This window comes from Pyrgilauda ruficollis, unplaced genomic scaffold (genome assembly GCF_017590135.1).
Source record: "Pyrgilauda ruficollis isolate IOZ18807 unplaced genomic scaffold, ASM1759013v1 scaffold35, whole genome shotgun sequence".
Classification (NCBI taxonomy): domain Eukaryota; kingdom Metazoa; phylum Chordata; class Aves; order Passeriformes; family Passeridae; genus Pyrgilauda; species Pyrgilauda ruficollis.
In genome coordinates this window covers 7302706-7316099 of record NW_024524934.1, presented here as the reverse complement: position 1 = coordinate 7316099, position 13394 = coordinate 7302706, and the positions used below count along the sequence as shown (strand labels likewise).

The 13394-nt window shown below is 38.0% G+C and overlaps 1 protein-coding gene across 5 annotated transcripts in view; it reads left to right on the top strand.

The window, feature by feature from the left end:
- Window positions 1-13394, top strand: part of KIF13A (kinesin family member 13A) — a 103747-nt gene that overhangs the window by 35035 nt on the left and 55318 nt on the right. For all 5 annotated transcript variants that reach the window (XM_041475316.1, XM_041475315.1, XM_041475317.1 and 2 more), the window contains exons 3-4: window positions 4726-4738; window positions 10805-10865. In XM_041475316.1, the coding sequence (XP_041331250.1) occupies window positions 4726-4738; window positions 10805-10865 (74 nt within the window). The remainder of the gene's footprint in view (window positions 1-4725; window positions 4739-10804; window positions 10866-13394) is intronic.

Here is a 13394-nt window from a genome sequence, read left to right as displayed (position 1 = left end):
CTGTCCTGGAGAGCGAGGCACGCTCCTTACAATGATCCTTCCACAGGTTTGCTCCCTTGCACTCTGCCATTGAGTGAGGCAAACACACACTGCTGGTGACAGGCTCAGCTTGAGCTGTAAGGCAGCCTGATTTTAAAAAACTAAACCAAATTTAAAACCACTCAAAAATACTACAATACTTGTTTTGAAAAGCTGGTCTTCAGACTCCAGAGATGCTGGAGCAGTGAAATGTAAGAAATATTATTTTTATCTGGATCATCTTTGCAATTTGATAATCTTTATGCTTACAGAGGAAAGACTGTTTATATGACAAGTTGAAAAAAGACCTGAAGACTTTTCTCCATTTTCTTGTATATTGATAATTACTTGTAATAATTCTTTTGACCAGTGACCCTGAAGAGTATGTCAATGACTGTGTAACCACTAAATGTAAGCAATTATATATTTGGAAAATCAGTCAGTACCATGAATTTGCTGTGGTTGCACATGTGATGAGAGCAAAAAGTTGTTTCAGACGCAGTGTCTTAGATCTTGGCTTTCAGTGTAGTCAGCTTACAAGAGCTGCAAACTCATCTGGTTCATTCATTCATAGATACTGTGTGGGGTTATTTAAAATAGCTGGTTATGGTTGCTTCTTCTTGATTAACTAATGTGAGAAAGTATAGAAAAAAAAACCCCAAATACTTTCCAAAACGTTAAATAATTATAGTACAATTGTGACCTACTTGGCTGCTTAGAACAGTTGAGTTGGAGATGAATTGAGCTGTGTGCATGTTCTAAAGAATCTAAGACCAGTTTTTCAGAGACTCCTTGTTCCTCTGTGTCCTTTAATGTGGAGTACCTGGTTTTACGCCTACCTTCTCATTTTATAATGTACCTTGTCCCCATTGAAGGTGACTTTCTGGACTGAGGGTTGGGGGTGGGTGGGGTGATGAAGCTTCATTACTTGAAATGTAGAGAAAAAATAGTTCTTTCAAGGTTTCTTTTATGTATAAAATGTCTTTTCCTTCTGGTGGAAACAGCATTTGGTTGGGAATACTGACTATAATCACTAAGGGTCAAAAAAAAGTCTTGTTTTGAAAGTTACTAAGTCTTTAAGATGGCTGTATTTCATACTTCTGCATGCTCAAAGTGCAAGAGTGTCTTCTGTTGCTTCCTATTGCATGGGACTAGTTTTCTAGTCAGAATAGACAATGTCATCTTGTATCAACTTTTTGTATGACAAAAGGAGACTCCTATGAAAGAGATTGTGGACAGTTAAAAAGAAATGAAGAAAGAACCTTTGCTGCTGTTAAACTACTAGCAAAATGCACTCCTCTTGTGGTGTGCTGTCACAGGCAATGGGCTGAGGTGCTAGAGAGAAAATGTGAATGCAGTCAAGAAGATTTCTCATTCATGTGCTGACATAGAACATGAGAACTGAAATTTTGTGAGTCACTTCTTTTAGCAAATGTGGGAAGTATTGAGTTTAGTCTCAGCAAGAGATAACAGAAAAAAAATTGACATTGGCACAAACCTTTCTGTAACCTATCTTTCTTTAACTGGCTTAAAGTTTGAGGTAGCTAAGCACTCTGAGATCTTGGTGTGTGTTATCCAACAGGGCAGGAGAGGCTTAGAACTGTTGTGAAACAAAAAGCCTGAAAATACGCTGCTCACTTAAGTTAGAAAATTCTTCTAGTGATATTTTACTAAAGTCATGAAGACTTAAGGATAAAGGCAGGAGGAAGTCCAGATGTTCAGTGGCCTTTGTGGTCATGAAATTCATACTTTTCCTTTGACCTGTGAAAATATTTTTCAGGCTCTGGTTGTATTTGCTTGGGTTTTGAATTCCAGTCATGTTTAAAAAGTCAGTCTTCTGTCTGAGTGTACAGATTGAAGATGCCCATCAGGTTAAACAAAAATCTGCTGTGATGCAGATGCATTACAAGGTTAAGTAGTGTTGATAATTTCCTGAAGTATATAATAGCTATCTGCTTTAGAGGAGATTTTGTTGTCACTTAAAAGGTGCACCTGTATCTTGTCATTGACACCATGGATGACTAGACATGGAATTTAAAATTCTTGGAAATAAACATTTTAGTTGCTGTGTCTCTGTTCTGATGTCCATATGTGTGTTGCATGTGTCTCTGCCTCTCCAGCCCCAGTAGTGACACTGAATGACCACATTTGTGTGGTCACTGTTTGGTAAAAATTGAGACAGCTTCAATTACCTATGAAGCTGAAAAATGCTGGAAGTGGAAAAAAGTAAGGAAGCACATATTTATAAAAGAAAGACAGCAAAGCAAACAAAAAAAATGTATGTCAAAAATCGGTCAGGTTAATGCAGGATTTTATAGCACATCTTTTAGCTGCCACAGATGTGATTTCTGGTAAACTGTAAGCAGTTCTTTAGTTGTTACTTTGAGTCCTTTGATTGAAGTATTTTGAGTGTTTCCATCTGAATCACTGCTGGAATGATGGTTACACTGAGTTGATTAGCTGATATATCCAAATAGCTTAAAAATCTATCCTGTGAGTTAATACAGCTGACTTATTCCAGAGGCCTTTGATCATATTGCTGTTGGTGATGCAGTGAGTTGCTGAAGTTGGTATTAAGAGTTTGGAGCATTTGGATGTGACATATGGTAGGAAGCTGCAGCTCCTTGTGCTTTGAAATCCCAGAGATCAATGATGCTACTGGGGAGCTCTGCCATCCACCAGGGGTTTAAAAAGTGGCTATTACACTTCTCTTGAAATAGACATCAAAGTAAAGCTAGAGGAGACTTCCAAAAAGGTAGTGGCTTACACTGCTTAAATAAATATCTTAAGAATCATGTGTCAAACCATTTATTTACTTCAGTGATGTTCTGAACCTTTTCTAATTAGGGCTTACAAGAGTGATCCCAGGAAGAAAAAGCAGTTGGTAAACTTTCTGTTGGATTTTACTTCCAAATAAACTGTTTAGGACTTCTGCTGAATCTGTACAGCAGTCTATCAGGAATTCTCTAGTAAAGCTGATATAATCCTAAATTATTTTTCAAGGTATGAATGTATTTAAAAGCTTTCCAAAAAGCTTTGGATGACTTCTTTCAGTAGGAACTTTTCTTGGAAGTTTAGAGGTGCTGGGACTCTGTCTAGACAAGCTGATAACATTGTAATTGCATCACATCTGAAAATGGATTAAAATGGTAATATTCAGGGTAGAGCTAAATGTATTTTTCAGATAGATAAGAGTGCATTCTGCACAAGTTCTGAGCTCACCTGTACAGGCTGAGCCACCTGTACATGGACTGAGCTTGTAGCCACCACTAATGAAAGGGTAAAGCTGCAGCGGGTGGTTTGGCTGGAGGCAAACGATGTTTGCATTACACCAGCCCTGTGTCCCCAGCTCTGTAACTTCTGTTTCAGGCAGATGTGTCATCTGAGGTACAAGCTGAGAGTAGGCAGAAAAGATTGTGTAAGATGTGTTTGTGGATTTGCGTTCCTTCAGAGTTTTTTGCTGAGCCCTTGTATTGTGGGTGGCTAAGAAAACTGCTTTGTGTCTTCCCTGCCCTCCTCCCGAGTTGGTGGGGTTGGTTTGTACAGACTGGTGGATGAATGCATGCCTTGGTCCCGGGTGTTTCTGCACTGAGAGTGCAGAAATATATATTTGATGTGTTTGAATTTTGTGTAGTGTGTCTGTTGCTATACTTTTCATCTGTGTCTTTATCTTGTAAACCGTACTGCATTCTCTGCTTGTGTTGTTTGTCTATAGACCTTTCTCATTGTGTTTTTTCCTCTTCATCCACATTTTCTTTTCTTTCCTTCATCCATGCTTTTTTTTTCCCTTGATGTGAAGAGCGAGTGGAAATTTCTAATTTCCATAGATAATTGAAACATATGCCTAAGGCTGTAGTTTTGATGAATGGACTAAGTCAGCACTCTGCATGTGTGCTCACCTCCTCTCTTGCACTGGCATCAGGGAGCACAGGGCTGCACAGTGAGACGGGGTAGCCATCTCACTTGAAACCAATCCCAGCAGAGAAACCCAGGGTGATTGAATTTATTATGTGGCCATATACCTGCCAGCAAAAGCACAAAAGCATGTCAGGACATTTTGAAGTACTCTGAGCTGTTGTCTTTAGACTGGGGGTTTGTCATCCCTGTGTTATTTCTGGTAGCACTTGTTGGAGCTGGGTGTGAATGGTGATGGTGTTTTTGCATCGGTTTCTTGTGTGCTGTGTGGGCTTTCTGTGACCCAGGAGAGCACAGCCTGCACAGGTTTCTTTTTCTTCACTTCTGTAATCTCTGCAGGAAACATTTGCTTGACTCTTACCTTGGACATGCTTGTGTAGCACTGCTGAACTCAGTGGGGCTTCACCCTGGCACCTCGGTCTGCCAGCTTGCAGGCTCGGTTTATTTACCACCAGAGATGGGCTGTGTTTTGTCTTTTATGACAAAACAGATACTTATCTTGCCTCTGGAAAACAGCTCTGTGAGATTTTTATAAGGAAACTGGCACTTTCTTTTTAATGTGGGACAGTATTAGTAATTAAGTAATTATTGGTTAAAAATATGTAGTATCTCATTTGAATATCTTCTGATCTGATTACTCGTAAATACACTGTGGATTTAAAAAAAAATTGAAATTATAGTAATGACATATACTGACTTTGTTTCTTTTTTTTTATTTGTTCCCTTCTCTTTATGTGAATGGTGTATTCATGCTTCTCATCGCTTCTGCTGGGTTTGTTGCCAATCCCCTAGAAAACCACCAAAGGTAGGCATTTTGTCTCTTTTTACATTTCTATCTGCTTGAAAATATTGAGCACTGCAGAAGTATTGGGCATATTGCTGTAGTATCTGAACAAGATGGCTTCAAAAAAGGAAAACATTTTAAAAAATCAAAGTTTTTCAAACTTCCAAGTTAAAAGTTTCATAATTTCACAAGAATATGTTTTAATCCAACTGACATGCAGGCAAGGCACATGGCTTGTTAGAGCTGTGACCAGGACAAGCCAAAATCTTAATGCAGTCGTAAAAACATTTGGAAGATTGAATAAGTGTGTGCAAAACTTTTCGTTGCAAACAATTCTGTTTAAAAGTTCAAGTACTATTTTTAAAAGGCAACAAAAAACATCTAGTAATAAATAAATCATCTTTGTTTGCACTTGACAATAGTCAGGAATTAGGAATTAGAGTAAAAGTTGCCAAAGTGCACCAGAATTCACATAGAAAAGATTGTCTGTGTTGTTTGTAGTGCAGGGGAAGGGCAGGAGAACGAGTGATATGTACCTGTTGGGACATTTAATAAAATTCTTCTATCAGTTGATATGCTTAATAAAAGAGAGTTTGATCATTGTTAAACATTTTTCTTAAAGGAAGACAACTCTCCTTCTTTCTGATGCTGTAATTCCACAAAAAACAATTGTTTTTACAAGAGCCTTCATTTTCTGTAGTGCATCATTTGTGTTCCATTATAGGCAGATGAAGTTATTCTGGACATTATGTAAAAGCTTACGCATGGCCTTGTGTTTCCTTGGCAAAACCAGAACAGCTGCAGGCTTGTGCGTAAATGTCACATTATTGTAGGTATAGTTGGATGGTCATTAATATCCTTAAGCTATAGTGCTGAAACTTATGATGTTATGTGAAATATTTACCAGATTGAGACAGAAGAAGGTTAGTACCATCTGGGGAGAACTGGCATTGCTGGGTTTGAAAAGATGTGGTATGAGAATTCTTGATTTATATGGTTTTTGGGGTACTGCACATAGTTGATTTTAAAATAAAAAAAAATTTAAAATAAAATTTTGTAAATATTGGAAGACTCTTTACCTTTAATGGGGTACTTCTTATCATGGATAAATTGTTTTCCCAAATCAACTTGGTAGCTCAGAAGCTGTGATAGAAAAATTTATATAAGAATATTGGGATGCTATTTTGCTTTATATTTTGCTATTTCTGCAAACATTCCATTTAAGTGTAATTTTGTGGCAAAGGTAAAACAGTTGTTCTGAGCTGAGATCTGTGAGCTGTGTCCCAGGATCCCTTCAGATTTTCTCTCCACACTTCTTCAGCCCTGTCACAGGTCCACAGGTCTTGTGTTTGTCATAGTGACCAATTTTTTTTTCCCAGTTCTTTAATTGCTTCCATGAAGTTGAAGGGTGTAGACTCTGTCTGCCATTTCCTTGTGTATCTCCTGTCCTGCTTATCTCCATCAGCAGTTGTAAGAGGGCTGTGAACAGCTGCCCGGTGAATGAAAACTTCCCTTGTTCAGTTCTCCCTTCCTTTCCTTTTTAGGAACCAGCCAGCCCCATAAGTCACCCAACCTGTCAGACTGACTGCTGCTCAATGAAAGCAAAATATGATTAATTGGCCATCTCTTGGTCAGATAGAAATGGCCATTAAACATTGGTCATACATTTGAAACATTTTATAGCTGCACAGACAATGTCTTAGGGATTATGTTCTATCTGGGTAATGCATTGCTAAATGCTGGAAGCCCCAGACTGTGCCTGGCCTGTACTGAGGATTAGAAGTCATAAGAATAATGAATGTGAAATTAAACTCCTTTTGAAACTAATTATGTAATTTGGCTTAAACTGGCAGGAAGTTAATATTGGACATGGTGCTCATTACCTGTAAATAGTTCCTATAAGTATACTTACATGCATAAACCCTTAAAATTATTATTTCTGCAAGCCATTGATTAGGAAACTTAATGAAAACACATTGTGCAGAATGTTTTGGCTTTTTAAAATGTGAGCACCTATTTGGCTCTCTTTTTAGATTCTGTGATACATCACTGCAGCACTAGGCACAGTGGCTTCTCTAGTTTAAAATTGAATTAAAATCTGCAATTTTGTTTTAAAGCCACAGGTACAGGTGAATTTGAGACAAAACTCTGTATTTTTCACTGACACATGTGATGGATGCATGGACCTGCATCCCAGTTTGCCTTGTTGAAGGAGCCATAACTTCTAGTTGTCTCCTTAGCAAAATAATCATCAGCTCTCTTAAACTGCTGCAGGTGTTTGCTGAAGCAATCAAAGCCCTGTATCTTTTGTTTTTCTTAAATGTTGTGGTTACCAGAACAAGTATTTTGTACAATTTCTAAGAGTTGCTAGCACTCCAAGTATAGTTCTCTATAACCTAGAAATGACCTACATAACTTACTTTATTTAGGCTAATGTGCACATTACAATGACTGGATATAGTAGTACTAGGATCCAGCACTTCCCAGCTAGCTCTTTCTCATAAATTTCCATTTTTATATGATTGTGCTGAATGTACCCAGTTCATCCCTTCATTCAACATCTTTGCTTTGTAACCTACTACCCTAGTGTGGCAGGTTTCTGGCAGCCTCCTTTTATCTAGCTTTCTCTTTTAGATGCTAGGATGAAGTATAAGATACAGAATCTTGCAGAAAATAAGAAAATTTAAAAGGCTTGTTTGTTGATTCCCTCAGTTGTTTCAAAGCACAGAACACTTAATGAAAACAAAGAATACTGTTAAACACCTTCCAAAATGTAGTTAAAAACTAATTAATACAGGGTGCTTGAAGTGTAAAAAGTTCTGTTTGTTTCACAGATATCTTTGTTCAAATACATTTCAATAGTTTTGATATACTTGGTAGATACACTTTTGGTACAAGTTGGTAAAGATTTTTGCTAAAAAGGATTTTTCATGCCTGATAATGCCCAGTTTGAATATTGGCTATTGAGTCTGAGACTTGAACATTAACAGAACTTCTCATGGCTTTGATAGTCATATTTACAGGTGGCTTAATACCCTTTCCAGGAAAATGGATTCTGGGGAGAAAAAATTAATAAGAGAAAATAATTGTTCTGCACACTTCTATCAGAAAGAAGAGTAATACCCACCACTTCCATTTTAAGGAAGAATAATCGGTGAAGAGAGGAGAAAGAAGGGAGAACATTAGATAACATTTAGAATATTTAGTTGTTTCTTCATGGCATATGTTTTATGTCTTGACCCCAAGTATGCTTCCATGCTCAGCTTGGGATTGCTTGTACTGCCATTCCTGCACTGGGCATCAGAAAAACATAAATTAGTTATCTTTTTTATCATCTTTTCTGTACACGGGTTACTCTTTTGGTAGAATACTGTCCTACAGATATTTCCCATAAAATGCCTTCCTAATGTACATGTTGAAGAGCCTTGCTGATGAAGACCATGTGTCTTGCTCCTGTGTGCCTTATTTTTGCTCTGTTAATTCCTGTGTTTGCAATCTGTTTTCCCAAAGGTCTCAGTTGTCCATAAAATTGTTTTGGTTGGGTGAATCCTTAAGGTATGGTTGCTGGGAATGTTCAAGGTTGCTGTTTTGTCATCACTAATCAAAGTAATGTTTAAGTGTTTGCCTGCCTGTTTTAGTGGAGAGGGGAGTTTAGCTGCAGCTGCTCTGCATGTTTTGCAGATAGTGCATGCTCCAGCAGTTTCTGCCTTTTTGCCTGACACTTTTTTTTTTTTCAAGTAATCTTGTTATTTCTGTTAGAAGGATTTGGCAATTTTTCAGAACAGGATTTATAAATAGACCAAATCCATGCCCCAGCTTTTTAATGTTTATTATGGAAACAAACTAAAATGCTATATTTACATTTATTTTATCTGAAGGCAGAATTTTTCTCTTCCTATTGCAGAATAATTTTTTGACCTTTTGAAAACCAGTCTGACCAATTTTTACCATTTTAGAAACATCCCAATAAAATCTGCTTTTCTGGAAGAAACACTTGGCTACAAGCCCATATTTTAGTTTTAAGAGTCACTTTGCAAGACCTGTGTTTAAATTAGAAGTCATTGAATGATCCTGTCATTTTCTGTGTTAACCAAGGGGAAAATGTTTAGGACAATAGATTAAGTTGGCCTTTAGTAGTGCTTTATTGACATTTAAGTCATTACACATAAGCATGTATAGCCAAGTAACCTTTTTAACTGCTCTGTGTGATCCACTTCAGACAACACTTAGTTTTAAGGAGGGAAGAATGGTCAGTTTTGAGTTCTTACAGTAGGGTCTAGGGTTTTTTTGTAATTTAATTGCTTGCCATTTGATCATTGGAGAGACCAGATATTGTTAGCAAGTCCTGTGACGAAAATTTCCATAGAATTTGAATATGAGAAGAGAAACAGTAGTTCTTGGACTGTAGAAGTTAGGAAAAGGGTTTGTGATGACATAGTTTTTTGCCTAGATTTGATGATCAAATGCACAAAAGGTAATTTAAAATGCCCCCAACTTATGTCAATGCCTGAAGACAAGGTGGAGTAACTGCTGCATTTTACTTGCAGCTGAGTGGCCAAATGGCATTTTTGACTCAGTCACATCAGGGATCATCCTGATTCATGATGATGTCTGATTCTATTTGTGCTGCAGTGACTCAGGCCTCCCTGTTGGATGATTATTATGGGTTTGTTTGTTTTTTCTTCAGAAGGGAATTCCAGAACTCTTCATTCTTACAGACTGTGTTATCCCAGTATTTTAAGTCTTCTTTCAGGCCATTTGATGTGTTTTGCTTTAAGCTGGAGGAAAGGGAAAGAGGTGAGGTTGTTGTGCTAACCTGGTGTTACCTTCTGTAATATTTGCAGCAATAGATGTTTTGGGAAGGGTTAGATTGCAACATATCTGTAGCTTATATTGTGTCGTAACTCTGAGTAGCTGGGACTACAAGATGTTCCTCATCCCCAAAAGCCAAACGAAAATGATCCATCTTTGTCCTCACCTCAGGATTTGTCTCTAAGGAATTTGCATATTTCAGCTGACTGAGCCTGTGGCTCTTGCTCTTGCTACAGTGACATGCATGGTTTGTCCCACAAAGGAGATCACCTGCTGGATGATCAGGCAAAGACAATCTTGACCCAGGCAAAGTTTTATTAAAAAGGTGGTTTGAGATTTTCTCCACCTCTTGTGCTTCCCCCCAGTAAACCCCAATAACAAAAAATCTATATTGTTAACTCATCCACAGTCAGTTTATGATGGCAAAATGTGGAAAATACACTGATGTTTAAGGTGTGTTTGTAGCAACCTAAACCTGTGGAAAAAAAAGTTAAATGTCTGCCATGATGTTCTGGAATCTGCAGGAAAATAAACTTGGATCAAATCCCAGCATGTTAAGTGGTTTTACAGGATACTCTTCCAGGTTTTCAAGCCCTCTGAGCACAGTATTGAATCTCATTCAGTTTCTCGCTGAATCTCTTGGCTGAAATGATATTAAGTCTTTTCATTAGAACAGGCTCTGATAGCTTGTTTCTCTAATAGGGTTACATCTTCTGTTTGTAGTTTCTGAGCTTCCTTTACTGAGATGCAGTACTGTCCCCTTTGTTTAGGTGGATGATCTAGTACTATTTATTTGCTTCTTAAAGCTTGTGAGTAGTAATGCTCTTCTGAGTATCAGAAGTGCATCCCAAGGTAAAAATTGTGTATATTGTGCTGATGTCTGCTAAATAGTCATCTCACCTAATTCTGTGTATTGAAGCCTTGTGTTGCTGTTCTGTTACTGTTAACAGAAACAGAAATTTGTCACTGTTGGTGCCTGGAGAGGAGTGGAGTTAATTATTAGTTTTTGTCTGTGTTTTGTAATCTGTATTAGGGGATAGAGTAAGAAGTAATCTGTATAGTGTATCGTACAGATAGAAAAGAAGTATTGAGCTTTGTTTCCCTCATGATTACACAAAAGTATTTCTGCCAATTACGCCTTTTTACATTTCTGATTTAGGATCTGCAGAAGTAGTAGAGCCCAACTGCAATTACACTGTCATGGATATGTACTGCTTTAAAACAAAAGTCTTATAGTCAAGGTTCCTAATTTGTCTTTTTTATGTGCTTCTACAGGTGTTTGCCTTTGATCACTGCTTCTGGTCCATGGATGAATCAAACACCACAAAATATGCAGGTAAACTATTTTCTATACAGTGGACAGTGTAAATAATTTGAGAACATATGAGACCTTGGGCTTTTGTTTTGTGAAGTTGGTTTAGGGTTGGTTTGGTTTTGGTTTTTTTTGCATTTTGCAATGTGATGCTCAAGTGACTTCTTCACAGAGGCAGACTTATCATTTTTACAGGGATTGAGTCATCTGGGTACTAGCTCCTCAGCTGAGAAGGGAATGCAAGTTTTAAGGTTCCTGGGACACTGTTCAGGAGAGATGTTTTTACATTTAAGCTGTAACTTTCTTTTTTTTTATCACCTGGAAGTGGCTTTTGTCGTTTCTGTCACAGTTTCATTTCTTCATCAGCAATTACTTCTGACTGATGCTAGTGATGAATGTGCATGTTTTCAGTGCTCTGCACCTCTGTGCATGAGGGGGGAGAATAAAGCATCTTCTCCTCAGACAGTATGGTTATCTCAGGTCTTTCAAGTGATTCATAGTCTGACTGTTCAGATCCCTAATGTGTTTTGAGTGATCAGCTTTGTGACTCCTTCCTCCCAAAAGCTGGATAATCCACCTAAGATTGTAATCCTAGCAGCTTTCTCATAACTGGATTTGTCTATTAGTATATTCATATTTTATAAGAGGACTTGTTTTGGTAGAGAAAGCTCTGAATACTGGGATTTCAAGGCTGTGATCCATGGAAAGGAAAAAACCCCAAGCATTCAGTTTAGATACTCATATTGTGAAATTTTTTGGCCCATAAGAAATCTTGAAAGCTGGTAGGGTTCATTTCCTCAAAGTTTAAGATCAGTGATCTCATAAATGAACATATGTTAAAAATATATTTCTGACTACTGTAGGCTCTGGTATGAAATCTCAAATCTTAATTGCCTGAGCAAAGAGAGGCTTCTTCAGGAAAAAAAGTTTTTCACTTGTTCAGCCTTCGAGAGCTGTGTTTGCACTGAACAGGTGCACTGCACAGTATTTGTAGCTGAGGCTGGGAGAGCCATTGGAGCCCACAGCACCTTCTTTATGTGCCTGCACACCCCTGTTTCCTTTAAGAGGAAGGAAGTGATGGTGTGTGCTCATACCTTGGCCCCGTGTGCACGTGGGAGCTACAGTGTTGGGTACACCGTGGCACTAACCCACAGCAGAGATGGGGTAGACCTGAGAAACACTCCTCACCAGCTGAACTTGTTTCTGGCTTGGTTTAACCCATCTCCAGGTGAATTCAGTGGGGTTCTAGATCTGTTTATTTTTCATTTGAGTGAAAGCTAGATCTCTAGTGTGTTTCAGAAACTGTAAGTGGAGTTGTCTTATCTAAGAAATGAAGTTTTATTATCTCTGTATAGATTAACCTCTTGTTGGACTGGTTTCTAGAAAATGGTGCCTTGCATCTCTTCCACTTTCTTACTGGCTAGTAAGTTATGAGGTGGTTTTTTTGCCTATTCCAGTCAATATTTCTGCCTGGGAAAAAAAGAAAACCAAAAACTGGTTTTTGGCTTTGGGTTTTTGACTTGTTTTGTTGGGGGAAAGCAATAGTGGTGGCAGGGTGTTTGGTTCAAATTTCTTTCTTGGTGAAAGGCTGTGTGGGAGGCTTTGGTGGTGTTTTTTTTCAGAAATATGCTAAGAATGTGAGCTTAAAGACTTGCATGCAAAAAACAATGGTTCCACTGTTTTGTTGTTGTTGTGTTTGTTGTGTGTCTTGAAGCTATGTTATGACTGCCAGGCCTTATGTTCTAGAACACAATGAATTTGATACAGTATCGAAACTGAAGTAATTAAAAACCAAACCCAAAGTGTTTCAGGTGTAAGTTACTGGGTTGTTCACCTGCTTGGGCATGAGCTGATGCTATCCTATACAACAGTAGCATTTCTTGGTTTAGGTCCAGAAGCCAAATGCTGTATGGCAATATTTCAGGTTTTATATATTGTTAATATTAACTCTCCTTAAGTCTGTTTTCACAGCTTGGCCTCAATGTGCATATGTATTAACAAAAAAAAAAAACAAAAAAAAAAAAACAGAAAAAAGGTAACCGGATTTGGTTGGGATTTCTAATAACTTCTTTGGCTCATAGAATAAACCTCCATTGTCCTAGGCACCTTGTAAATAACCATTTTGTCTTGTATCCGGAGACTCTTAATGCTGTAACAGTCTTTGGTGCAATCTTAGAGTCCAAACAAGCCATCTGACCACCTGACTTTTGGAGGTAAACTGGTATCTCTTGGATGCTGGACTACAGAAGGAATGCTGGTCTGGAAGCTAGGTGCATTCAATGCTCCCTGCCCAAAGTAGCTCTCTGTGGATGTGTAAATTTAATGTCATTGCCAGGAGCAGGGATGAGTTGCACAATTAAAAGGAAACTTGAAAAGCTTGAAAGCTAAGTCCAGACTGCTTGAAAATGTAAGTTTTGTGTGAGCTTTAGGCTGAAGTGAAATTCTTAGAGAAGGCAGGTATGACCACTTTAGTTCCTTGAAAAACCCTTTTACCTGTATCACAGAAATACAGTGGAAGATGATACAGTGAAAGGTTTAACAAGTACTAGGCTA